Source organism: Podarcis muralis, chromosome 2, assembly GCF_964188315.1.
Source record: "Podarcis muralis chromosome 2, rPodMur119.hap1.1, whole genome shotgun sequence".
Lineage (NCBI taxonomy): Eukaryota > Metazoa > Chordata > Lepidosauria > Squamata > Lacertidae > Podarcis > Podarcis muralis.
The window spans coordinates 19708921-19733264 of record NC_135656.1 but is presented as its reverse complement, the minus strand read 5'-3'; the positions used below and the strand labels follow the sequence as shown (position 1 = coordinate 19733264).

General features: G+C 46.4%; 1 protein-coding gene across 2 annotated transcripts; it reads left to right on the top strand.

Annotated features, from left to right (window-relative positions):
• Window positions 1-2925: 2925 nt before the first annotated feature.
• Window positions 2926-21955, top strand: LOC114587320 (E3 ubiquitin/ISG15 ligase TRIM25-like). Of its 2 annotated transcripts, XM_077923964.1 has the most exons (9): window positions 2926-3712; window positions 5276-5371; window positions 7618-7851; window positions 8800-8956; window positions 10122-10181; window positions 10426-10512; window positions 14196-14222; window positions 16323-16430; window positions 17875-21955. In XM_077923964.1, exons 1-9 carry the CDS (start codon window positions 3086-3088, stop codon window positions 18402-18404), a joined length of 1926 nt encoding a protein of 641 aa, XP_077780090.1. In that variant the 5' UTR covers window positions 2926-3085; the 3' UTR covers window positions 18405-21955. The 2 variants fall into 2 exon arrangements, with proteins under 2 accessions (XP_077780090.1, XP_077780091.1); XM_077923965.1 differs by lacking the exon at window positions 10122-10181.
• The last annotated feature ends 2389 nt before the right edge of the window (window positions 21956-24344 follow it).

The window sequence follows — 24344 nt, the reverse complement described above, 5'->3', positions numbered from 1 at the left end:
GGCCAATTCTGGATCCACACGTCCTTCCACAGTGGGGACATAGGTTTCCGGGCGGGAGTTGATCAGGGTGAGGGTTTGCCAAGCATGCCTTCCTCTTAGCACGTTTTCCCCTTTCATTGAGCATCTTCTTTGGTAAAGGCTGCTCTCCAACTGGAGCGCTCGCAGGCCAGTGTTTCCCAGTTGTCGGTGTTTATACTACATTTTTTTAGATTTGCCCTGAGAGAGTCTTTAAACCTCTTTTGCTGACCACCAGCATTATGCTTTCTATTCTTAAGTTCAGAATAGTGTAGTTGCTTTGGAAGACGATAATCAAACATCTGTACAACATGACCAGTTCAACGAAGTTGATGTTGAAGAACCATTGCTTCGACACTGGTGATCTTTGCTTCTTCCAGTACACTGGCATTAGTTCGCCTGTCTTCCCAGGTGATGTGTAAAAACTTTTAAACATCGTTGATGGAACAACATTGATGGAAACACCGTTGATGGAATCTTTCGAGGAGCTGGAGATGGCATTCATAAGTGGTCCACGTTTCATAAGCATACAGTAAGGTTGGCAGTACAATAGCTTTGTAAACAAGCATTTTGGTTTCCCTGCAAATGTCCCGGTCCTCAAACAGTCTGCACTTCAACAGCAGTTGGAGACCCAAGTTTGGGAAGCCCTACTGGCGAGTATTATAAACTGCAAAGGGTGCAAGGCGGCCAACTGATTGTCCTTTCCTACAACTCCACTGCAAGAATTCCCTGCCTCCTAAGCGGCAGTAAGCAGGCTGTCTTCACTGGGCTGGTGAGAGGGGATCAATTCCCACTTAAAAAAATAAATCTGTAAACCTCAAGGTCCCTGTGGCATTCTCTTGTGCTCCTGTCTTGGTTCCCATCCTGCCAACACTCCGCACCAGAGCTCGCTGTTAGAGGGATCGATTAGTCACCAGCAAGATACATGATGTGAGCAAATAGAACAATGATGTGCCCCTTTATACAAACACACACATTCCTCCTGTGCCAAGAACTGGTTCATGTCTATCATGTGATTTTCCTTACGTTGATCACTTGGCATTGATGGATGGCGGATTAATGCATATACAGTGGTAAGGTAAAGGTAAAGGGACCCCTGACCATTAAGTCCAGTCGTGACCGACTCTGGGGTTGCGGCGCTCATCTCGCTTTATTGGCCAAGGGAGCCGACGCACAGCTTCCAGGTCATGTGGCCAGCATGATTAAACCGCTTCTGGTGAACCAGAGCAGCGCACGGAAACGCTGTTTACCGTCCCGCCGGAGCAGTACCTATTTATCTACTTGCACTTTGACGTGCTTTCGAACTGCTAGGTTGGCAGGAGCAGGGACCGAGCAACGGGAGCTCACCCCGTCGTGGGGATTCGAACCGCCGACCTTCTGATCGGCAAGTCCTAGGCTCTGTGGTTTAACCCACAGCGCCACCTGCGTCCCTTTTATATACAGTGGTACCTTGGGTTAAAAACTTAATTCGTTCCGGAGGTCCGTTCTTAACCTGAAACTGTTCTTAACCTGAAGCACCACTTTAGCTAATGGGGCCTCCTGCTGCTGCCACACCACTGGAGCACGATTTCTGTTCTCATCCTGAAGCAAAGTTCTTAACCCGAGGTACTATTTCTGGGTTAGCGGAGTCTGTAACCTGAAACATCTGTAAACCTGTCTCATCCTGTTAGGACAGCAACCAAGCAACAAGAACTGCACACACACCTTCAGCAACCTCCATTTGTCCAGCGTGGATGTTTTCGGGACATGCAGCACTCGATCGCCATCATGACGGACCCCTCCCTGGGAATAAAGGCTTGTTTATAGGAGCCAACTCCTACGGTGCAGAGGTCCCTTCGCCCACCCCCCCTAAAATATTTAAGGGGTCTGTGCCCCCCCCCGTTAATTGCCATTGCAATTCAAATATTGTGGGCGTGCATGTGCGCGCCCTATCATGTTATCGATTATGCGTGGCGGGGTTTACTTGGCCCCCCCCACACAATATTTTATTCAAGTTGGCAACCCCCCTGGCCCCCTTACACTTCCGAGCAAACCTTTGCACAGAAACTGTGTGCATGGACTGCAATTCATTCCTAAAGCAAGCAAGCAAGCAATCATCCAAACATGGGCATTGCCAAGGGCGCGTGGCAGAGAGGCAGCTGCCCACCAATCAATAAAACTAACTGCATGGACATAGGCAGGATTTTTGTTGGGGGGGGGGGAGAACCTCAGGGAACTACGGTATGTATTTTTATTGATGGGGGGGCAACTGCCCCTCTCTGCCTCCCCTCGGCTATGCCCCTGACTAGCTGAGGTTCTGCCCCATCTAACATAAGGCCTGCCCTCCCCAGGATTTTTGTTAGGGGGGGCAGGCCTTTTGTTTGGGGGGGGGGAATTATGTATTTTTATTCATGGTGGGGGCAGCTGCCCCTCCCTGCCTACGCCCCTGACTGGCTAAGGTTCTGCCCTCTCTAACATAAAGTTTGCCCTCCCCAAGATTTTTCTTAGTGGGGGGCAAGCCTTTGGGGGGGGGAGGACTTCAAGGAGCTATGTATTTTTGATTTGGGGGGAGGGCAGCTGCCCCTCCCTGGCGACGCCCCTGACTAGCTGAGGTTCTGCCCCCTCTAGTATAAAGCCTGACCCTTCCCCCCCCCCCCCAGCAAAAAAAATCCTGCATGCAAAGGAGCTCCCTTTCGTCTGAGATCGGCTGGGCTTACTCGCGAGCAAGCGGTGACACCTCATTCCCAACCCCGCACCCCCCTCCCCTCGCCCCGCCGCCGCCGCCGCCGCGCAGGAATTGCCCGGGGACGAGCATTGGGCGAAATGCAAAGCCGTCTCCCGTGCTTTTCCTTAAGCGGCGAAGGGGAGAAGAGCGAGACGCGAGCACGCGTCGGCGCCCCGCCCCGTCCAGGCGCGCCCCCGCCCTGCGGCTCTCCGGGCGGGGGGGCCACGTGATTTCCTGGAAAGAGGGCAAGGCGCTAGGTCTCTTTAAGTTTCGCTTTCCACTTTGCAAAGGCTGCCAGTTGCTGCGACGGGCGGGTTGGACGGCGGGGTCCGCTTCTGTTCTCCGTTCCTCTCGCGCGCCCCAGCCATGGCTCAGCTGCTGCGCGCGCCCTCGGCCCCTTCCCTGGTGGGCTTGGAAGAGGAGCTGACCTGCTCCATCTGCCTGTGCGTCTTCGAGAGCCCCGTGACCACCCCGTGCGGCCACAACTTCTGCCTGCCTTGCCTGGAGATGACCTGGTCGGGCTTGCTGAGGAACTTCTGCTGCCCTCAGTGCAGGAGCTCCTACGACAGTCGCCCCGAGCTGAAGAAAAACACGGTCCTCTGCAGGGTGGTGGAGCAGTTCCAGAGCGCCCAAGGCGAGCCAGCCGAGAAGAAGAAAGGCCTTGGAGATGCCACCACCAAAACCACCACCAGCAGCACCCGCTCTTCGGTGGCCTGTGACAGTTGCCTGGAGAAGGTGGCCGACAAAACCTGCCTCACCTGCATGGCCTCCTTCTGCCCGGAGCACCTGCGGCCGCACCTGGAGAGCCCCGCCTTCAAGGGCCACCAGCTGGTGGCGCCGGTGAAGGACCTCCAGCGGCGGAAGTGCCAAACCCACCAGAAGCTCCTGGAGTTCTACTGCAAGGAGCACAGCAGCTGCATCTGCTGTTTTTGCTTGGTCACGCACAAGGCGTGCGCCACCGTCCCCTTGCAAGAGGCCAAGGACGAGAAGGAGGTGAGACGGGGCCTTGCCCGGCTTCTGGCGCCGCCCAGGTGTACAGCCGTACCTTGGAAATCAAATGGAATCGGTTCCGGAAGTCCGTTCGACTTCCAAAACATTTGGAAACCAAAGCGCGGCATCTGATTGGCTGCAGGAAACTCCTGCAGCCAATCGGAAGCCCCGTCGGACGTTCGGCTTCCAAAAGAACGCTCGAAAACCGGAACAGTCACTTCCGGGTTTTGATCGGGAGCCAAGGCGTTTGAGATCCAAGGTACGACTGTATTGGATTCCCAAATCCCGTCAGCCCTGGCCAGCACAGCGAATGGTCAGAGGGGCGACATGGAGATTGTCATCTAAATTTGGAAGGCGTGTGGCCGGGGAAAGGCTGGTCTGTGTCGCAAATGTTGCTCATGTGGCCTTGCAGTTAGGCACTCGCCTGGTAGGCACAGAGGCCAGTGAGCAGGCTGGTTGAGGAGGGGCAGAGCACTATGGTTTGGCGGCAGAGCGTGTGTTCATGGCGTCCGGGAAGGGGGCACAGTGGGCGAACAGAGCCCACCATGTGCCAACCCAGCTCTCAACCCAACCAGAACAGCACCAGCCCTGAGCTGCTTTGCGAGGCCTTGCAAAGCGACTCAAGGAGGGCGGTGAGAGAAGCACGCTGTGTACCCTTCGATCCATGGACATAGCTAGGATTTATGTTGGAGGGCAGGACATTCGCTGGTCATCCTCTGTCTGGCTCTGTCCAGCAGATTCAGAATGAACTGTCTCATCATTTCCTTTCTTTTGACCGCAAGTGCTCAAAATCTTTCTACAATTTCTACTTTTAGTCAAGTATTTCTATTTATTTGCTTGATTTGGGGGAGGGCAGCTGCCCCTCCTGCCCCCTGGCTATGCCCAGGGACTGGGATCAAAGGGCATGTGGCGGTTGCATTTTTATCAAGGCACCCTCACCGGATCCTAGCCTCGCGAAGCTGTGGTTTCTATGCTGGGCGAAGAGGAGTGACAATTGGGCTGGTGGAGGAGGGAGGCATGCTATTCAAAAATCACAATGTGAGGAAAACAGTGAAGCCAGCCAATGCCTCTATATAGCTCCCCCCTGTTATTTCAGACAGACATTGTAATATACAGTTGTACCTTGGTTGTCAAACGCCTTGGCATTTGGACGTTTTGGCTTCTGAACGCCGCAAACCTGGAAGTGACTGTTCCAGTTTGCAAACGTTCTTTGGAACCCAAACGTCCGACAGGGCTTCCAATTGGCTGCAGGAGCTTCCTGCAGCCAATCGGAAGCCTCACTTTGGTTTCCAAACATTTGGGAAGTTGAACAGACTTCTGGAACAGATTCCATACGACCACTGTACTCGTATATTCCAACATTTAGCTGGTGATATATTACAAAGTTAAAAAACAGGTATTGCCCAACCTTAGTCAGGAATGGTCAGGAAGTATAGGAGTTGCAGTGTGTTAATATCCGGACGGAAGCGGGTTCCTGTTTTTTGCTCAAGAGCAGGAACGACGTGTCTGTGGATGTCGATAGCTGATCTGTACTCTTAAAGTGGAGCCTCGTTTATTCTCTTACAGTCCCAACTGAAGCAGAGACTAACGGAACTCTATGCTCTGAACGAGAAGGCTTTGCAGTCCTTGGACCAAGTGCGAGTGCAGCAGAAGCAAACCAGTGTAAGAAATGATTCGTGTTTTCACAGCTTGCTTTTGATAAGAGGGGTGGGAGATTTGTGTACCACAAGCGACCCGCCTTGCGTTGAAAGGGAAGATGGCAGATGTGAGCCTCAGTCAGATAGCTGTTGGCCAGCTGGTTAACATCAGCCTGCCGTACCACAGTCTAATAATAATAATAATAGTAATAGTAATAATAATAATATTTTATTTATACCCCGCCCTTCCCAGTTCAGAAAAACAGCTCAGGGTGGCTAACAACAAATTTAAAACACTTAATTATCCCTGGAAACAGCTCACAAACGTGATGAAGCAGACTCGTTTTCCTACTCATATTGAAATACTGTCCCTCAATAAGGCCAAACTTAGATTCACAAAATGTTTAGGGGTATGCATTTCCCTGCATCTCCCCAGAAAAAAGCACTGTATGTGTGTGTATTATAATTTTTATTAAATTTTCTAAATTACATTTCAGAATATTCATTTAAACAACCTTAAATCAATGACTTCCCTTCTCTTTCCATGGTTCAATTTGCATGCCGTGCATCCCTGCATATTTTACAACATGAACTAAATCATTCAGTAATCCAGTGTTACACCCATCAAATCTTATTTACAGAGTGTTTCTTTTTAAGGCACAACATGCAACAAAAGGTTGTTGTGTCTCCAAATAGGGCTCAGGTTTGGAAGCTGCCTATTGGTATTTAGAACCTGACCATTTTATTATACCTGTAGAGCAGGTTGTAAGGGATGCGGGTGGCGCCGTGGTCTAAACCACTGAGCCTAGGGCTTGCCGATCAGAAGGTCGGCGGTTTGAATCCCCGCAATGGGGTGAGCTCCCGTTGCTCGGTCCCTGCTCCTGCCACCCTAGCAGTTCAAAAGCACATCAAAGTGCAAGTAGATAAATACTTCCAGCAGGAAGGTAAACGGCGTTTCCGTGCGCTGCTCTGGTTCGCCAGAAGCAGCTTAGTCATGCTGGCCACATGACCGGGAAGCTGTACGCCGGCTCCCTCGGCCAATAAAGCGAGATGAGTGTCGCAACCCAAGAGTCGTCCGCAACTGGACCTAACAGTCAGGGGTCCCTTTACCTTTAGAGCAGGTTGTATGCTACCTCTGGAGAGTAGCAAAGGGGTCCCGCTTTCATTTCCTCCTGAAACATCCCTATGTAGTGCAGCAAGGGGCAGTCTTTTATTTAACCTTGCGGCATACATCTCTGCTCATCCCTTAGTACAGGCATAGGGAAACTTGGCCCTCCAGATGTTTTGGGACTACAACTCCCATCATCCCTAGCTAACAGGACCAGTGGTCAGGGATGATGGGAGTTGTAGTCCCAAAACATCTGGAGGGCCAAGTTTCCCTATGCCTGCCTTAGTACCTCCTGTAACTATGCTGGTGACTTGAGTAGACCCATTCCTTCTCTTTGCTCCCCACAGCCCAACCCCCCACCTCCGATTTCATCTACCATTTCCCTTCTTAACTGACACCACAACATTTCATACATCCTGGAAGCTCACAGTTATTTGTCAATCCCTTTTGGGTTTTCTTTTTTTTTAAGTTTTCTTTCTCATTTCCAAAAATTTTCTGTACCGCAGAAGTCTCTCCCTTTTTGTACAGCTGACTCTTTTCCAAGCCAATAGGTACATGTCCTCTTGAGTGTGGAGAAGACAGAGAATATGCAGTTTATTAAATTGGTTTTTTAAAATAAAAATGCCTATTTTAAAATGCATGCTAAGGTCTTAGTGAATAAAACATTTCGTTTTTTAAATAATAATTTTTATTGATTTCCAGTTTCAATCCAATAATAGCCTAATTATAACAAGACCAAATCATAATACAGTTACTAATACCAAATGTTCAAATACCAAATTATATAATTTACGTGGCCTCCCACATGCTAGAATTGATGGTTTGATTATTTTCTTTATTTCTGCGTTCCAAAATCTTATTAATTTCAATTACATTCTGGTCAAAATAATAATCCCTTATACAACAACTGCAGTATGAATAACTTCTATTTGTGTTGACATATTAGATGATTTATAGAACTAAAACATTTCAGAAAGCTGTGTTCAACATTCACTTGAGGCTCCAGCTCTCTTCTTTGTGATCTCCCACCTTTTTGCTATATAAAAATCTGACAACATTAAGCTTATTCAGTACTGATCCTGTAGAGTTCTCATTTGGCCTAATTACCCATTATCACTTTCTGAACTCTTATTTCCAAATGCATTTTTTGTTTGTCTCTTCAGGATACAGCTAATCGGAAGTTGGACCTGCTGAAGGCAGAATTCCTGGAAATTATGGCTTTAATTGAAGAGGAAGAAAAAGAAGCTGTGAAGAAAGTCCTAGCGGAGGAGAAAAGAGTCCAAGATAAATACGAATATGTCTATAAAGTGCTGGGTAAGAAGAAAACCGAAATCCAGGGAGCCAGAGACCAAATTGAAGTGACCTTGACAGAGGATGACGACATCACATTCTTAAAGGTAAACCTCTGTTTCCCTGAACCAGGGCCAAATTTAGGTTTGATGAGGCCACAAGCTACTGAAGGTAATGGGGCCCTTTATATGTCCAGCTGCCCTTTGTCAACAACAAATTGTCGCTGTTTTTTGTGTTGAATATATGCTATATGGTAATTTATGGACTTAATAGGTCAATACACAACACAAAACACTGTTGCTGTATATAGGTTTTATATTATTTGTTATTTATCTTATATTTTGGAAATGTATGTCCAGTTTTTTTTTTCCTTTAATTTTTTTTTGGGGGGCCCCGATAGAGTGGGGCCCTAAGCTATAGCTTGTTTAGCTTATGCATAAATCCGGCACTGCCCTGAACTCTGTTCGGTCCTGAACTGATTTCCTAGGGCAGCCTAGGCTTGGGTGCCACTATATTTTTCATCTGCGCAAACACTGCATGACAGCAGCTTCCTACGACTGCTGCTCTAGAGGGCAGTATGTGATGATAACTCCCTTCTAGACAAAGGTAAAAAGGTAAAAGACCCCTGGACGGTTAAGTCCAGTCAAAGGCGACTATGGGGTTGCGGCACTCATCTCGCTTTCACGCAGAGGGAGTCAGCGTTTGTCCACAGACAGCTTTCCGGATCATGTGGCCAGCATGACTAAACTGCTTCTGGTCCAATGGGACACTGTGACAGAAGCCAGAGCGCACGGAAATGCTGTTTACCTTCCTGCCACAGTGGTACCTATTTATCTACTTGCACTGGTGTGCTTTAGAACTGCTAGGTTGGCAGGAGCTGGGACAGAGCAATGGCAGCTCACCCTGTCATGGGGATTTGAACCACTGACCTTCTGATCGGTAACCCCAAGAGGCTCAGTGGTTTAGACCACAGTGCCACCTGTGTCCAGACAGGAAGGGGATGTGACAGTGTGTAAGAGCAGAAATCCTCACGAGATCATCCGCTTTTATTTCAGAAGGCAGCAAAACTCCGGCAGTTACCCATCAAAGATGTCTTCATACCTAAACTAGAACTGGATCAAAACTTGATACACACCGTTTATCAAAAAGCCTTTGGCCTCAAAGAAAACGTGAAACAGTTCTTGGCTCAACCCCAGGAGAAGAAAAAAGAAGGTACAGTGGTACCTCGGGTTACATACGCTTCAGGTTACATACGCTTCAGGTTACAGACTCTGCTAACCCAGAAATAGTACCTCGGGTTAAGAACTTTGCTTCAGGATTAGAACAGAAACCGTGCTCTGGCAGCGCGGCGGCAGCAGGAGGCCCCATTAGCTAAAGTGGTGCTTCAGGTTAAGAACAGTTTTAGGTTAAGAATGGACCTCCGGAATGAATTAAGTACTTAACCTGAGGTACCACTGTACTTTGCCTGTTTTGTTTACTAGCATGTGTCTCTTGCTTATTGTATCTCAGTGCACACTGTATTAAAGTTTTAAAGACTAAATGGTTTTGGTATATGAGAATCACAGGTCCAGGGTCTCTCGAACTACTGCTTATAACGACAGAAAACCATGTTTTTCTTAATTACCCATTAGGTATTAATGTGAATATGGGTGAAGGTGGGAGCCCGATTGATTTGTAAATTCTGCATAGTAACTGACTTGGAGTGAGGAGACCTAGGTTAGAAACACAGATATATATAAGTTAGGCGCCAAAAAGCCCCTTAAACCAGGGCTTCAGTCACCAAAACAGAATGCCTAGTTGCCATTTTGGGGCAGCCGGCTCAAAAGTCGTATTTTTCAGTACAACTTTTTGGTTCCTGAAATTCATAATGGTTGTGCAGATAAAATACAACGGAGAGAATTCTACAGGATGTGTTGCTAGTGTGTGAAAACGGTCAAGATCCAAGGATCCCCAGGCATGCACCTGCAGGTGGGGGAGACGTCAGGCGCCATCCTGGCACCCGGGCATCTTCCCTTGGTTGCATGTGGCTGATACCTAGGTACAAAATGTGTCTGGCGAATTTCAAATGCTATTTGAATCCCTTGGTCCAGTCTCCTGGCCTCACCCCTCTCTGTCTGTAAAATGGGTTTACAAATAGTGTTCCCATTGCAGTGGCGATTCTGGGTAGCTTATTCTAACCAACTGAGCTATCTGCCCACCGGGAATAGTTATTTCGGCACATCGCCTAGGAACAAATTTGGAACTGTTTGCCAAAATAACTTTAGGCAACAGATCCAAACCATACCACCAGATGTGTACACCTGTGGCGCTGTTCCCAGGGGGAAACCAGGGCAAAGCACATCGTGTCCATACATGCACGCATATACTTTACTTTCAGGAGCCGCACAGTGGAAACCGAAGCCTTTTGTGCAGCCAGGGGGGAAAATTGCTGCATCCAGTAAGTAAAAATGCATGCGACCCCCTGCTGCTTGCTAAATTCTTTTTGCAGTAGCAAAGACGCGTCTTAACTCCAGCCTTGGTTGCTAAGTGGGTGGAAGGTCCTACGACAGACTCATCGCTTCCAGTCATGCGCATGCCATTCCTCCTTTTGCCTGGCTCTCTTTTAAGATATGCAGCAAGATTCTTGCTTGCTGCAGAAGACCAGTATCACCACCCTTCTAACTGGTGTTTTCTTTCCAAAGGTGCACCAAAGAGAGACGACCCTCCATCAACATCTTCACAGGAGAAGAAGACAGAAGAGGATGCTGCTGCTGCTGCTGCAGACACTAGTGAGTGTTGAGGACACAAATTATTATTGATAATTTCCAGAGTCTCATTCTCTTTCTCTCTCTGCCTCTCTCTCTTTCTCCTCTTGTGTGAGCAAGCAGAGCTATTGAGATAAGAGGTTACAGGAAGCCAGGGGCTCCTCCCAAGTTTTCTTACATACGCAGCCTAAGTTGTTAATCTTTGCGAAGGTGGATATTTATTGTCTTTGGGCAGACAGCTATAATTGTTGGCCTTCCCAAAGATAAACGCTGTGGCGTAGCAGTTAGGACACTGGATTAAGGGTAAAGGTAAAGGGACCCCTGACCATTAGGTCCAGTTGTGGCTGACTCTGGGGTTGGGGCGCTCATCTCGCTTTATTGGCCAAGGGAGCCGGCGTACAGCTTCCAGGTCATGTGGCCAGCATGACTAAGCCGCTTCTGGTGAACCAGAGCAGTGCACGGAAATGCCGTTTACCTTCCCGCCGGAGCGGTACCTATTTATCTACTTGCACTTGGACGTGCTTTCAAACTGCTAGGTTGGCAGGAGCAAGGACCGACAACAGGAGCTCACCCCGTTGCGGGGATTCGAACCGCCGACCTTCTGATCGGCAAGCCCTAGGCTCTGTGGTTTAACCCACAGCGCCACCTGCGTCCCAGAGGACACTGGATTAGAAGGAGCCAAATTCAAACCCTCACTCTGATGTGAAATTCATAGAATAACCTTGGGCAGGCTAGACGTTCTTGGCCTAACCTACTTTGCAAGGTTGTTGGGAGGATTAAATGGGAGAGATTTGTGTATGCCACCTTGAGCTCCTTGGGGGAAAGGTGGAACAATAAAAATGAATCATTCTGGAAATAATAATAATAATAATAATAATAATAATACCTCGCTCATCTGGCTGGGTTGCCCCAGCCACTGGGCGGCTTTCAACACATATAAAAATGCAGATTTTGGATTCTAAGATAACAGCAGAGTGCCTGCACACTTTAAAGCCTGTTTGTTGCAAGTCTAACTCTGGAAATGTCCCTAGATTTGAAGAGACCACTCTCTCCCTGCCCAAGCAATAGTGCTTGAGACCCTCCATGTTATTTTTAAAAAAATCTTATTTATTGATTTTTCACCCAAAAACTTTACAAATTTTAACATAAACCACATGCTGCTTTGCCCATTGATTTCCCATCTTCCCTTTCCACAATTTTCATATTCTTTACCTTTAAATGGTGCACATTTCACCTATAGAATTCAAGACATCCATTTTAACCCACTTACCTTAATAATTCATACAGCCGTACCTTCGAAGCCGAATGCCTTGGCTCCCGATCAGGTCGGCTCCCGAACGATCGAAACCCGGAAGTGAGTGTTCTGGTTTTCGAACGATTTTTGGAAGCTGAACATCCGGCGCAGCTTCTGTGGCTTCTGATCGGCTGCAGGACGCTCCTGCAGCCAATCGGAAGCCGCACTTCGATTTCCGAACGGCTCCGGAATGCATTCTGTTTGAAAACCACTGTGTTTCAAATTTTACTCGCATCTGTTTTTCTCGCTGTAAAAGGACCCCTGACCATTAGGTCCAGTTGTGGCTGACTCTGGGGTTCCAGCACTCATCTCGCTTTATTGGCCAAGGGAGCAGGCATACAGCTTCCGGGTCATGTGGCCAGCATGACTAAGCCGTTTCTGGCGAACCAGAGCAGCGCACGGAAACGCCGTTTACCTTCCCGCCAGAGCAGTACCTATTTATCTACTTGCACTGGTGTGCTTTCGAACTGCTAGGTTGGCAGGAGCAGGGACCGAGCAACGGGAGCTCATCCCGTTGCGGGGATTCGAACCGCCAACCTTCTGATTGGCAAGCCCTAGGCTCTGTGGTTTAACCCACAGAGCCACCCACATCCCTTTTCTCGCTGTAGGGTACTCTTTAAATATGTCTTGAGTCCTCAAGGAATTTTTCATCAAGAGACCCTCTCATGTTACTGCTACCTCTCTTCTCCCTAGCTTCCTAACAGGCGGCGCTGTTATAAATATAAGCTCCTTGGCGCAGGCAGCATCTCTTGTGCTGTTCTGCATACCTGATGGTAAAAGGGCGTTTTGGTTGCCAAAGTCCAACGGTGATTGTGGCCCCGTTGTTTCCTTGTGTACAGCAGGCCTTATTTGCCAGGTGATGACCTTGGCTTTGCCCTTTATTTGACATTCGCTGCCTCCACCCATTATGTTTGTTCAGGCAAAAAGCATACCTGGTTACTGCAGTAAATAAGGCGTGAGGTTACTGAAGATTGATTGGCGGGCCCCTTTCCCCGCCTATTTTTCAGGATGATACTGTTGAATTGCATGCAATTTCTTCCCCAACTCTGCTTGCTTTTAAGAAGGAAGATTCTTCCCAAAATGAGGTGCGCGTCTGCTGATGTAGCTCTGCCGCTTCTTTTCTGATTAAAAACAAGGCTATAATAACAACAATTTATAACAATCTGGGGGGCTATCAACAGGAGATTAAAAATACATCAAAACATCAGTCATTAAAAAACTTCCCTAGACAGGGCTGCCTTCAGATGTCCTTTAAAAATAAAAATAAAAATTTATTACTATATGTAATACAGTGGTACCTCAGGTTACATACGCTTCAGGTTACATACGCTTCAGGTTACAGACTCCGCTAACCCAGAAATAGTACCTCGGGTTAAGAACTTTGCTTCAGGATGAGAACAGAAATCGTGCTCCGGCGGCGCGGCGGCAGCAGGAGGCCCCATTAGCTAAAGTGGTGCTTCAGGTTAAGAACAGTTTCAGGTTAAGAATGGACCTCTGGAACGAATTAAGTACTTAACCTAAGGTACCACTGTATTATTCTTATTTATTTATATGCTGCCATTTGACTGGGTTGTCCCAGCCACTCTGGGCGGCTCCCGACAGAATGTTAAAACACAATAAAACATCAGACATTAAAAACTTCCCTGTGCACGAGTCCTTTGCGAGCATCAGCAATGGGTGTCATGTTGCATCACTCCCTTTTCCTTTTTGTTGTGCTTCCCGTGTTGTTGGCGGAACACCTGCCCTGCCGACGGCCCAGTCCCCCCCTCCCAACCTATTATTAGCCAAATCACCAGAATCAAGTCACAAGTTCACTGGCATACCACCCGCAAGGTAACACATGGTAGCTTCTAACGAGTGTGAAGTTTGAAGAGGTTTTTCCTTTTTTTAATGTAGAAAAATGGATGATCAAAGGCAGATAAATTTAGATAACCGGGAGAGACTGAGGAAGATGGCAGAATGGAACATGGTTCAATAAAAACATGGAGGGTGCAGCTAAAAGAACAAGAAGTTTACATTTTAGAGTTGAAAAGAAAACGGTTAGATTTGTTTGGGGCCTGCCTTACACCTGCTGCAGAATGAGATGTCGGAGGTAGACTGGACTTCAGCTGGAGAAATTCAACTCTTGAATGAAAATAAGTGTTTCTGATGGTGTTTCCTGCTTGGCAGGGGGTTGGACTCGATGGCCCTTGTGGTCTCTTCCAACTCTATGATTCTATGATTCTATGATTCTATGAAGTTTCAGTGACTCTTCCAGATGGCAAACCTTTAGTCGCAAGGCACAGGTGCTCCATTCTTAGCATACGCTGAAGTTGCTTGTTTAAAAAATATATTGTTTCATTACGTTCCCCAGTAACCACAACTGTTTCATTCCCCCAGTAACCACAACTGTTTCGTTTCTCCTTTTTTTCAGAGCAGAGAAGGCGACCTGCTAAACGATGTAAGTTCACTCTTGCAAAAATTGCATTGCCTTGCTTAAAAGTTGAGGAATAGCCGACCTGTCTTTTGAGCCTGGTGTCACAAGAGTGCTCTTCACGCACTTACCCAGATGTGTGGGGCACCTTGACTCATGGCTCTATCCATAAAGTATCCCTGCCAACATCCTGTATATGTGGTTCTAAGCTAGCAACGTCCTAAGCATATATCTCAGCTGGTAAAGCGGCGCATCTTCAGTATCTGACAAAAAGTTGTACAATGAGGATGACAGTTGCACTTCTGTGGGAAAGGAATTCTACAGTTCGGAGGGTTGTAAGCTAATTCTACGTTCTAAACTCTCTGCAGTCGTACCCTGGATTCCGAACGCCTTGGTACTAGAATGTTTTGCCCTCAAATGCTACAAACCCGGAAGTGACTGTTGCGGTTTTCGAACACTCATTTGGAACCTGAATGTCTGATGGGGCTTCCGAGGCTTCCGATTGGCTGCAGGAACTTCCTGCGGCCAATCAGAAGCTGCGCTTTGGTTTCCAAACGTTTTGGAAGTCGAACGGACTTCCGGAACGGATTCTGTTCGACTTCCAAGGTACGACTGTATTGTTTTTAAATTATATCATTGTTTTGCTGTAAGTTGTTTGTGGTTGGTTAGAAACCTGGCAAATGAATAAACGTTTCTCATGTTAACTCCTACTAAAGTTTCTGCGAACCAAATCACATTTCAGATGTGATCAAGCCACCAGAGGGAGTGTTAGAGGCACGTAGCGGTCAGGTGAAGCAGACTTGAGAGGCTGCATAAATTGCTTGCTAGGAAAGCATCCTGGCTATGCTACCATGGGCAGTGAACGAACAAAGCTGCCTCCTTCGGAGCAAAGATCCATTTGCTTGCATTATGTACTGCCTTTCCAACCGAGAACATTTTCAAAGGTATCTCCTTTGTAAAACAGAATAAAGAAATGGAAGACTCGACTTTCTTCTTCTGAAAGTTAACTGTGTTGTCTTGCCTTGGACAAGAGGGTTCAGCCTGAGGAGCGTCTAAATGTTAGGAAACAGATCTACTGCAAAACTTGGGAGAGATCTTCCAGTAAATTCTGGTCTTCTTTCTGCCCACCTTTCTCCTAGAAGACTCGGAGGTGTAGGGAAAATAAGGATGTTTTAAAGGAGCTCTGAAGTCTTACTGAACACAAGGACCAGGGAATGGAAGTGTTATAAGTGATTGAAAAAGGACCTTGGGCTTTTCCTCACCTGGGTTACATGGTGTTCAGCGGTTCCTGGCTCTTGGGATAATAATAATAATAATAATAATAATAATAATAATAATAATAATAATAATTATTATTATTATTATTATTATTATTATTATTATTATTATTATTATTTAAACCCCGCCCATTTGGCTGGGTTTCCTCAGCCACTCGGTGGTCCCCAACAGAGGAGGTTAAGGGGTGATATGATAGTCATGTTCAAATATATAAAAGGATGTCATATAGAGGAAAGGGGAAAGGTTGTTTTCTGCTGCTCCAGAGAAGCGGACATGGAGCAATGGATCCAAACTACAGGAAAGAAGATTCCACCTAAACATTAGGAAGAACTTCCTGACAGTAAGAGCTGTTCGACAGTGGAATTTGCTGCCAAGGAGTGTGGTGGAGTCTCCTTCTTTGGAGGTCTTTAAGCAGAGGCTTGACAACCATATGTCAGGAGTGCTCTGATGGTGTTTGCTGCTTGGCAGGGGGTTGGACTCGATGGCCCTTGTGGTCTATTCCAACTCTATGATTCTATGATTAATAATAATAAAAAAGTGATAAAACATCAAACATTAAAAACTTCCCTAAGATTATCAAAGTTCCCTGCTTTCCAGTTCAACAGCTGTTCCTGGAATAGCGTGCAATCTTAAACCCAGTTGTATGACGAAAAGACCCTTCAGAATCAAGGCGACTTAACTTTTGAATGAATTTGGCTGTAAGATCCTGTTTGTGCAACCTGTGTGGTAGAGTTGAATAAAACCTTGCAGAAATTAAGTTGCCCTGTTCTGGTGACAGTTGTTTAAAATGTGAGTATTGTAAAAAAAATAAAAAATCATCACACGACTCCATTTCCCTCCCTTCCCCAGCACAAAGTCCCAACCAGAGAGCACGAAGTTCTAGCAGGCCTCAAGCAGGGATTCCGTCGATAACTCTGGAAAGCTTTTTAAGTAAATCCCGAGAAGAGCTTTTGGAATGTAAGTCACCTGATTCTGTGTATGCAAATTCAGTTCCCAGAATTCCATCATGCTCTCAACATTCTGTCACATTGTTTTGGACTGGAAAGGTCCAGTGGTTTTTTTTTTTTAAGTATACACTAGTGGCCAAAATTGTGGAAACCTTTTGGGGAAAGTGTCTTTCCGAGGTTTGATGGCTCATAACACCTAATTGGCTCTCTAAACACTCATGCTCATTGGCTATGGCCAGTCTTGACAGACTCTAGGGTTGTGCGCCCATCTCACTTAAGAGGCCGGGGGCCAGCGCTGTCCGGAGACACTTCCGGGTCACATGGCCAGCGTGACAAAGCTGCATCTGGCGAGCCAGCGCCGCACACGGAAACGCCGTTTACCTTCCCACCAGTAAGCGGTTCCTATTTATCTACTTGCACCCAGGGGTGCTTTCGAACTGCTAGGTTGGCAGGCGCTGGGACCGAGCAACGGGAGCGCACCCCGCCGCGGGGATTCGAACCGCCAACCTTTCGATTGGCAAGCCCTAGGCGCTGAGGCTTTTACCCACAGCGCCACCCGCGTCCCTGTGCTCATTGGCTACATTCACCCTAAACAAGTTGTGCTTCCTTTTTCTGAATAAATAAATAATATAAAAAATTGTCCAGTAGCACCTTAGAGACCATCTAAGTTTGTTCTGGGTATAAGCTTTTGTGTGCATGCACACTTCTTCAGATACTCTAAAGTCACCAGACCCTTATATATAGTGGGAGGGTGGGGTGGGGTATTTCTCAGAAGGGTAGTAGGAGATGGGTGATTGGCTCAATGGGTATGGTAAATTCCTTTTTCTGGTTATTTGGCTATAATGTTTGACAGAATTCAGATAATTGAACAAACCTTGCTGCATTACATTCTTCATTAAATTACAGTGGTACCTCGGGTTACATACGCTTCAGGTTACAGATGCTTCAGGTTACAGACTCCGCTAACCCAGAAATAGTACCTCAGGTTAAGAACTTTGCTTCAGGATGAGAACAGAAATCATGCTCCAGTGGTGTGGCAGCAGCAGGAGGCCCCATTAGCTAAAGTGGTGCTTCAGGTTAAGAACAGTTTCAGGTTAAGAACGGACCTCCGGAACGAATTAAGTACTTAACCTGAGGTACCATTGTATATTTCCATTGATGTATAATTTTATGGTATTTCTCCAAAAATAGTGGTGTTATAAGCCATGAAACCTCAGAAATTTCCCAAAAGATTTCCACAGTTTTGGCCACTAATGTATTAATGTATGGGTCCCGTCCCCGTTCTCACACACTTGTGTTTCTTTTTCCTCACACTATCTTTGTATAAATGAAGTTCTCTTAATAGCAAAGACTATCCTGCTCTTCTTCCCCAACCTTCCTCAATTTCCCCTCTTGCTCTGTAAAATATCAGGTGGCCGTTCTTCTCACTTCTCCCCGAACTTCCTTCTCCGCAGTTGCGACAAAATTCACTCTGGATTTCAACACCGCCCACAAGAAAGTGCTGCTCTCTGAGAGGAACACCAAGATATCCGTGTCGGAAACTCCTCAGAATTACCCCCACCACCCTCAGCGCTTCACCTACTGCTCCCAGGTGGTGGCCTTCCAGTGTTTCAAGCGGGGCATCCATTACTGGGAAGTGGAGCTGGAGCACAACACCTTCTGCGGGGTCGGCGTCTGCTATGGGAGCATGGCAAGGCAGGGGGCAGAGAGCCGCCTGGGGCGTAACGGCAGCTCCTGGTGCATCGAGTGGTTCAACTCCAGGATCTCGGCCTGGCACAACGACGTCGAGAAATGCCTACCCAACACCAAGCTGAAGAAGATTGGCGTCTTGCTGAATTACGACGGCGGCTTTGTCATTTTCTTCGGCGTCGGCGAGAAACTCATCCTGCTCTACAAATTCCGTGCGCAGTTCACGGAAGCGCTCTATCCAGCGTTCTGGGTGTTCTCCAGCGGGACCACTATCTCGCTGTGCCAGCTGAAGTGAAGAACGGAACCGCCACCATTTGCTTTGCTCACATAGGGCCTGTCCATATGTTAACTCCTCTCTGTATCTCTCTCTCTGTCTCTGTCTCTGTCTGTCTGTCTCTCTCTCTCTCACTCTCTCTCTCTCTCAGAATCCTTGGCTTCAAAACAAGAGTTCACCCTTTTGAAACTTGACCTTGCTCTCTGGGAATCTGAGGGCTACTAAATCAAAGCCACAATCCACTAAGAATGTTGTCTTGAAGAAGCCTCTCTGCGAGTGTCCTTAGGAAACTTTCAGAGGTGTTCTCCTGTTGCACTTTCGGTGGACTGTATTCCTCGGGCACACAGAACTCCTGGCACGTGTTACAGGCAAGTCTGGGGCATGTCTGAGCAGACGCTTGCTTTGCATTGCTTCTGCCTCCATCCCTAACACGCTGTCAGGAGTTCCGAGCACAGGATATCTAAGGTGTATCCCCACTGCTGTGTCCCTGCCGGAAGAATTCAGTTCTTGCCATATGGGCACTGGCACATTCCCAATCTCACTGTCTCAGGCAGATCAGGCTTCAAACAGATTTCTCTTTGAAATAGTCTCTTGTGATGCTTAGGGCAGTAACTTGCATTGGGAGTTGTGTTTTGACAAACAAGAACAGCGCAGGACTGTGGAGGTGGTTGGGCATTCCTGTATCCGATATTGCTAATTCTGCTCTTGAAGAAGAGCAGGGGCAATCAGTTTGGTATCGCTGCATGGAGGAGGGACGCAAAACAGTCTCTTCAGATTAACTACCTGTGATGTAACAAAAGGAACACCCCCCCTTCAATTGCTTGGAGCATCCATGAAGATGCAGATAAGCCCCTCTTAGCTCAATTCATTTCTTTGGAGTCATGGGAACTTAAGGAGCTGATTCTTTTGGAGGCTTTGAACCATATTCAGCATGCCAGGACAGGAAGGTTGGACAGGAAGTGCTCATGTTATGGTTGCACTTCCTGGTCAGAGACCCTTGCTGAAGGGGAACGGCTTCCTTTAGAACAACAACAAGACATCACCAGCAGCAGTCCGTGCTTCACACCCTCTGTCTCATTGACCGCTTGGAATGAAGCACGTCACTTCTCATCCTGGTCCTTGAAAATCTTAGCTGCGGCATTTTTTTCTGATTTTTGAGGTATTGGGAAGAGGCTGTGGGTGAAATGTGAGATCTTTCAGGCTAGTCTGGTAGATGGAATCTTCTGCTCTTCACTGTTGGAGGAGATTTTGATCCCTCTTGTTGGACACATGCAGTTCTCCAAGGGCAGACTTTGATAGTGTTTTGACTTAAAAGATCACTAGTGTGAAGAACCAGCATGCCCAACATGGATCATGTCTCTGAGTGATCCCTCCTAGTGGGTGTTTCAGACTTAATGTGTGATCTGCCAGTCAGGAAACTAGGAAGGACTTGAAGAAGCTGGAAAGCTAAGATTTTCTAGTCAACATCCTTAGCATTCCTATGTCTTAGATTTCTTTATTTGATACCTGCTGCTGTGCCTTTCCGACAGTTACACATCATAAGCAATTGAAGAGAAGTTTGCAACACTCTTTATTAGAGAGGAACAAGCTGGAGGCACTGCTAAGGTCTTAAGAAAATGTGTGTTTTCTACTGTTGCTAGTAGGCAACACGTTTGGCCTTTCTGGGGCCAGAACGCGCACACTTTGCAGAGGTGCTTTTGACCAAATCTCTTGCCTCGAAGCTCTCCAGTTTAGAAGCCTCACATGCCAGGGGTCTTCTGGCAGAGGCGAAATGAAAACTGAGAAGCATCAATGCTAGGCATGAGCTGAGACCTCTGGAGAAAGCCTGAGATAATAGCAAAGTGTCACAGCAAGTTGGCCCACATGTTTAAGAATCAAGCCATGGGTTTCTTCCCGTAGTCAAAGGATCGAGGGATAACACACTGTTGGGAAATAATTCCTTTCCAAATACTCCAAGCAGTGGCATCTCTGAATCCCTACTGCTAGCTGGGCTTTTGCACCAAACGACTCTTCAGAATAGTCCAGGAATCTGAGGCACAAGTTACTGAGACCTTCAGTGGAGCTTATGAAAATGTAGTAGATCATTGGCCCTCTTCCAGAAAACCCCAAGGAAGTTCAAGAAAGCCAGGAAAGAGTGATGAATGAGCTGAAAACAAAGTAGGGTGTGAGGCAGACAAGGGGAACACTACCGCGTTAAGCCGTGGTGTTACTTTGAAACAAAATACAGAATAAACTTGAGGTAATGGAAGAATTGCTAGGGTGGAAGAATTGCTGGAATAGAGATCTGATTATTCTTCTCCAGCCTAGCAAAACCTTGGTGTTCAGGAGCTCTGGGACCACATTTCCCCCTAATGACCCATGCCTGTGTATTGTAGGATCTGAGGACATCATCTCCCACCATAGAGAGAATTTTGGGTGTGTATCCTTTTTCTCATAAGGCCTACTAACTACTACTTTTTTTGTAGAAGTGCCCTTGAGGACTACTTTCTCAAATGAGTTGGGTATTTTACCTTAGGTATTCTTCCTACAAATGCTCGTGGGCTCTTGACACACTTTTCCATGTGTTTAAAGAACCCACAAGCTATAAAGCACAGTAGAACCAGTTCCCCTTATCCAAACTTTGTGTGGTTTGGGATGTTTCCTACAGTGACTTGGTTGATGCCCAGCTGCCCTTCTGCTCTCATTACGATCTAGCTTCCTTGACCTTTGCTGAAGTCTTCTGATTATGTTGCAATGGGTTTTGAGATGATGATATTCGGGAATCTCACTACTTTTAGTCTTTTGCCTGGCACAAATACTGACCACTGGCTAAAAGTTGATCACTGTTTTTGATTGTTGAGATAAATATGAAAGGTAATCTGTTTCTTCTTAGGTTAAGGCTCGTTTCCTAGCCTAGAATACCATGGGGGGGGGGGTTATGGCAAGACAGGCAGTAGAATAATACTAATGGATCCAGTCAAGGGAAATTTAAACGTATTACGTCCTATTGGTTTTGAATGGAAGGATGCAGAGCCTCATCTTTCAACTCTCCTTGATAATCAGTGATACAATGTGATTTTCTGCTGTTGTTTTCCCAGCCCAGATGAAACCCTTCACCGAAAAGCAATGTTTGCCTAGCAGTGTGGCTGTGTTTACATGGATGGCTCAATTATAATAATCTAGTATCTAAGCTACCAATCTCTGCCCAGCTTTTCTGTGTAGTAAATGAAATGAAAGCTTCTCTTGTCTGCAACACTGCTGGGAAATAACTTCAGCATGCTTGGAAACTTGTGTAGAAGCACAGAACATAAAAATCAAAATCTAGCTAATGTTTGTTCTAGTTCAGATTGCGAACCATGTTGGTCTGTGGGTTGTTTTTAAGAAGCAGAGGTTAAAAATAAGAGAGTGAATGTTTTTGGCATTCCTCCTTTTTTGCCACTGGGCTGCCTTTGTGATTGGCCCATTGCAGTGTCAGGCAAGACTCTGTCAAATGTAATGTTGCAATGTATACAAGACTGCACAGTCTTTGTCTTGCAGGGTGCCTTGATGTTCATTAAGCGAAAATTCAATAAAGTTTGATTTTATGATCATTACCGCGGAGTGATGATTGTTGGAAAAGACAACCTGCTGCCTCTGCCGGGGAATGAACATGGGTTTAACGTTAATCCTGAAAACTTAATTCAGTTGTAGGGAATCTTAATTGAAAGCGCCAGGACCTTCATCAAATAAATGCCAGTGAAACTTGCATAGGATTGCAGCGTCCACCTACACCATGGGTAGGCAAACTAAGGCCTGGGTGCTAGATCCAGCCCAATCTCCTTCTAAATCTGGCCCACAAACGGTCCAGGAATCAGTGTGTTTTTACATGAGTAGAATGTGTGCTTTTATTTAAAATGTATCTCTGGGTTCTTTTTGGGGCATAGGAATTCATTCATTTTTTAAAAAATAAATATAGTCCAACCCCCCCACAAGGTCTGAGGGACAGTGGACCGGCCCCCTGCTGAAAATGTTTGCTGACCTCTGACCTACACTGTGAACCAGGAAGTCTTTGGTCCAGATCTCACTAGGAGATGCACCTATCTCACCGATTGGGGCGTTCTCTGCACTTGTGTGCTTCTTCCTTTGGTGCATGAGCTTACCCTCTCAATGTTGACAGCGCTCTAGTTACCTCCCGCTTGGACTACTGCAATGTTCTCCAGGTGGTGCTACCTTTGAAGGTGACCTGGAAACTACAATTAATCCAGAATGCGGCAGCTAGACTGGTGACTGGGAGTGGCCACTGTGACCATATACGGTAACACCGGTCCTGAAAGACCTACATTGGCTCCCAGTATGTTTCCAAGCAGAATTCAGAGTGTTGGTGCTGACCTTTAAAGCCCTAAACGGCTTTGGCCCAGTATACCTGAAGGAGCATCTCCACCCCCATCATCCAGCACGGACACTGAGGTCCAGCACCGAGGGCCTTCTGGCGGTTCTCTCCCTGCGAGAAGTGAGGTTACAGGGAACCAGGCAGAGGACCTTCTTGGTAGTGGCACCCGCCTGTGGAATGCCCTCCCATCAGATGTCAAGGAAATAAACTACTACCTGGCTTTTAGAAGACATCTGAAGGCAGCCCTGTTTAGGGGAGTGTTTAATGTTTTATCGTGTTTTTAATATACTGTTGGGACCACCCAGAGTGGCTGGGCGGGTTATAAATAATAAATTATTATTATTATTAGGCGTAGCCATAGATTTGCACTGATTTCAAAACTGACCACAGTTCCTCATTGAGAGGATCTGTTTGCTGATTCAGAAATACAGTGGTACCTCGAGTTACATATGCTTCAGGTTACATACGCTTCAGGTTACAGACTCTGCTAACCCAGAAATAGTACCTTGGGTTCAGAACTTTGCTTCCGGATGAGAATAGAAATTGCGTGGTGGCTGCAGGAGGCCCCATTAGCTAAAGTGGTGCTTCAGGTTAAGAACAGTTTCAGGTTAAGAACAGACCTCCAGAACAAATTAAATACGTAACCAGAGATACCACTTTACCTGTTTTGGACCAGAGATGCAGCCACAAGTTGGAAGCAAGCAAGTTTTTCTGTGAAACTTTACTGAATTGTTCGAACCTTGCTTTGGGGCACTTACTATTTTTTCTTTCTGAGTTAAAAAATTGTTCCTCTACATTTTGAGCAGAATGTGCAACTTTTTAAGAAACCGCATAGCTCCCCACCCCAACCCACTGCTTCCACCCCACACCCCTGCCCTCCCCTCCCCTTCTCCTCCGTCTTCAATTGAGTGACTGCTACTTCTCAAATAATCAATATGTCAGTTAAAAACATGTCACGGTGTGGTCATTGTATGGTTCCCATTCAAAGTCCATGTCATTTAGACTTTCATTGGCAGCTATTTTGTCCCATTAAAAAGTTCAAGACAGCAATTTGTGAATCCTGCTCAGCCAAGTAGAACTGTGAAAAAAGGAGTTATTTTAAAAGTCAATTAATTGTGGTCTATTGGAGGCCTCCTCATTCAATTTTTTTTCAGGCCTTGTCACGGGCGAGCATCTGTCAGGTCTGTGTTTCCCAGGCTGCTATCAGATGCCGTTACATTGTAAATAATGGGTTCATTCAGGCTCTTTATTGGACTTTGTGTGGTAGACACATTTGTATATCATTTTACGGTGTAACAATTCCATTTACATAAAATATAGGCAATTATGTGAGCAAGTCCAAAAAGCTGTGGGAGGGAGGGAGGACCCCCCATTAAAATAATAATAAGCTAATTGAAAAGAAGGAGATAATTTAGGAGAGAATGCCAACACTTCGAATTCATGGTTCCATGATGATTCGGGAATAGTGTGTGTATGTTTAAAGATAATATCAGAAATACTCCAAATGATACCGTTTAATACTACATATGACGTGTATTCATTGTTGGATAAATAAAACTACTCTTTTTTCCCCTTCAGTGATAATTTATTAAGTTTCAACACTTTTAACATAC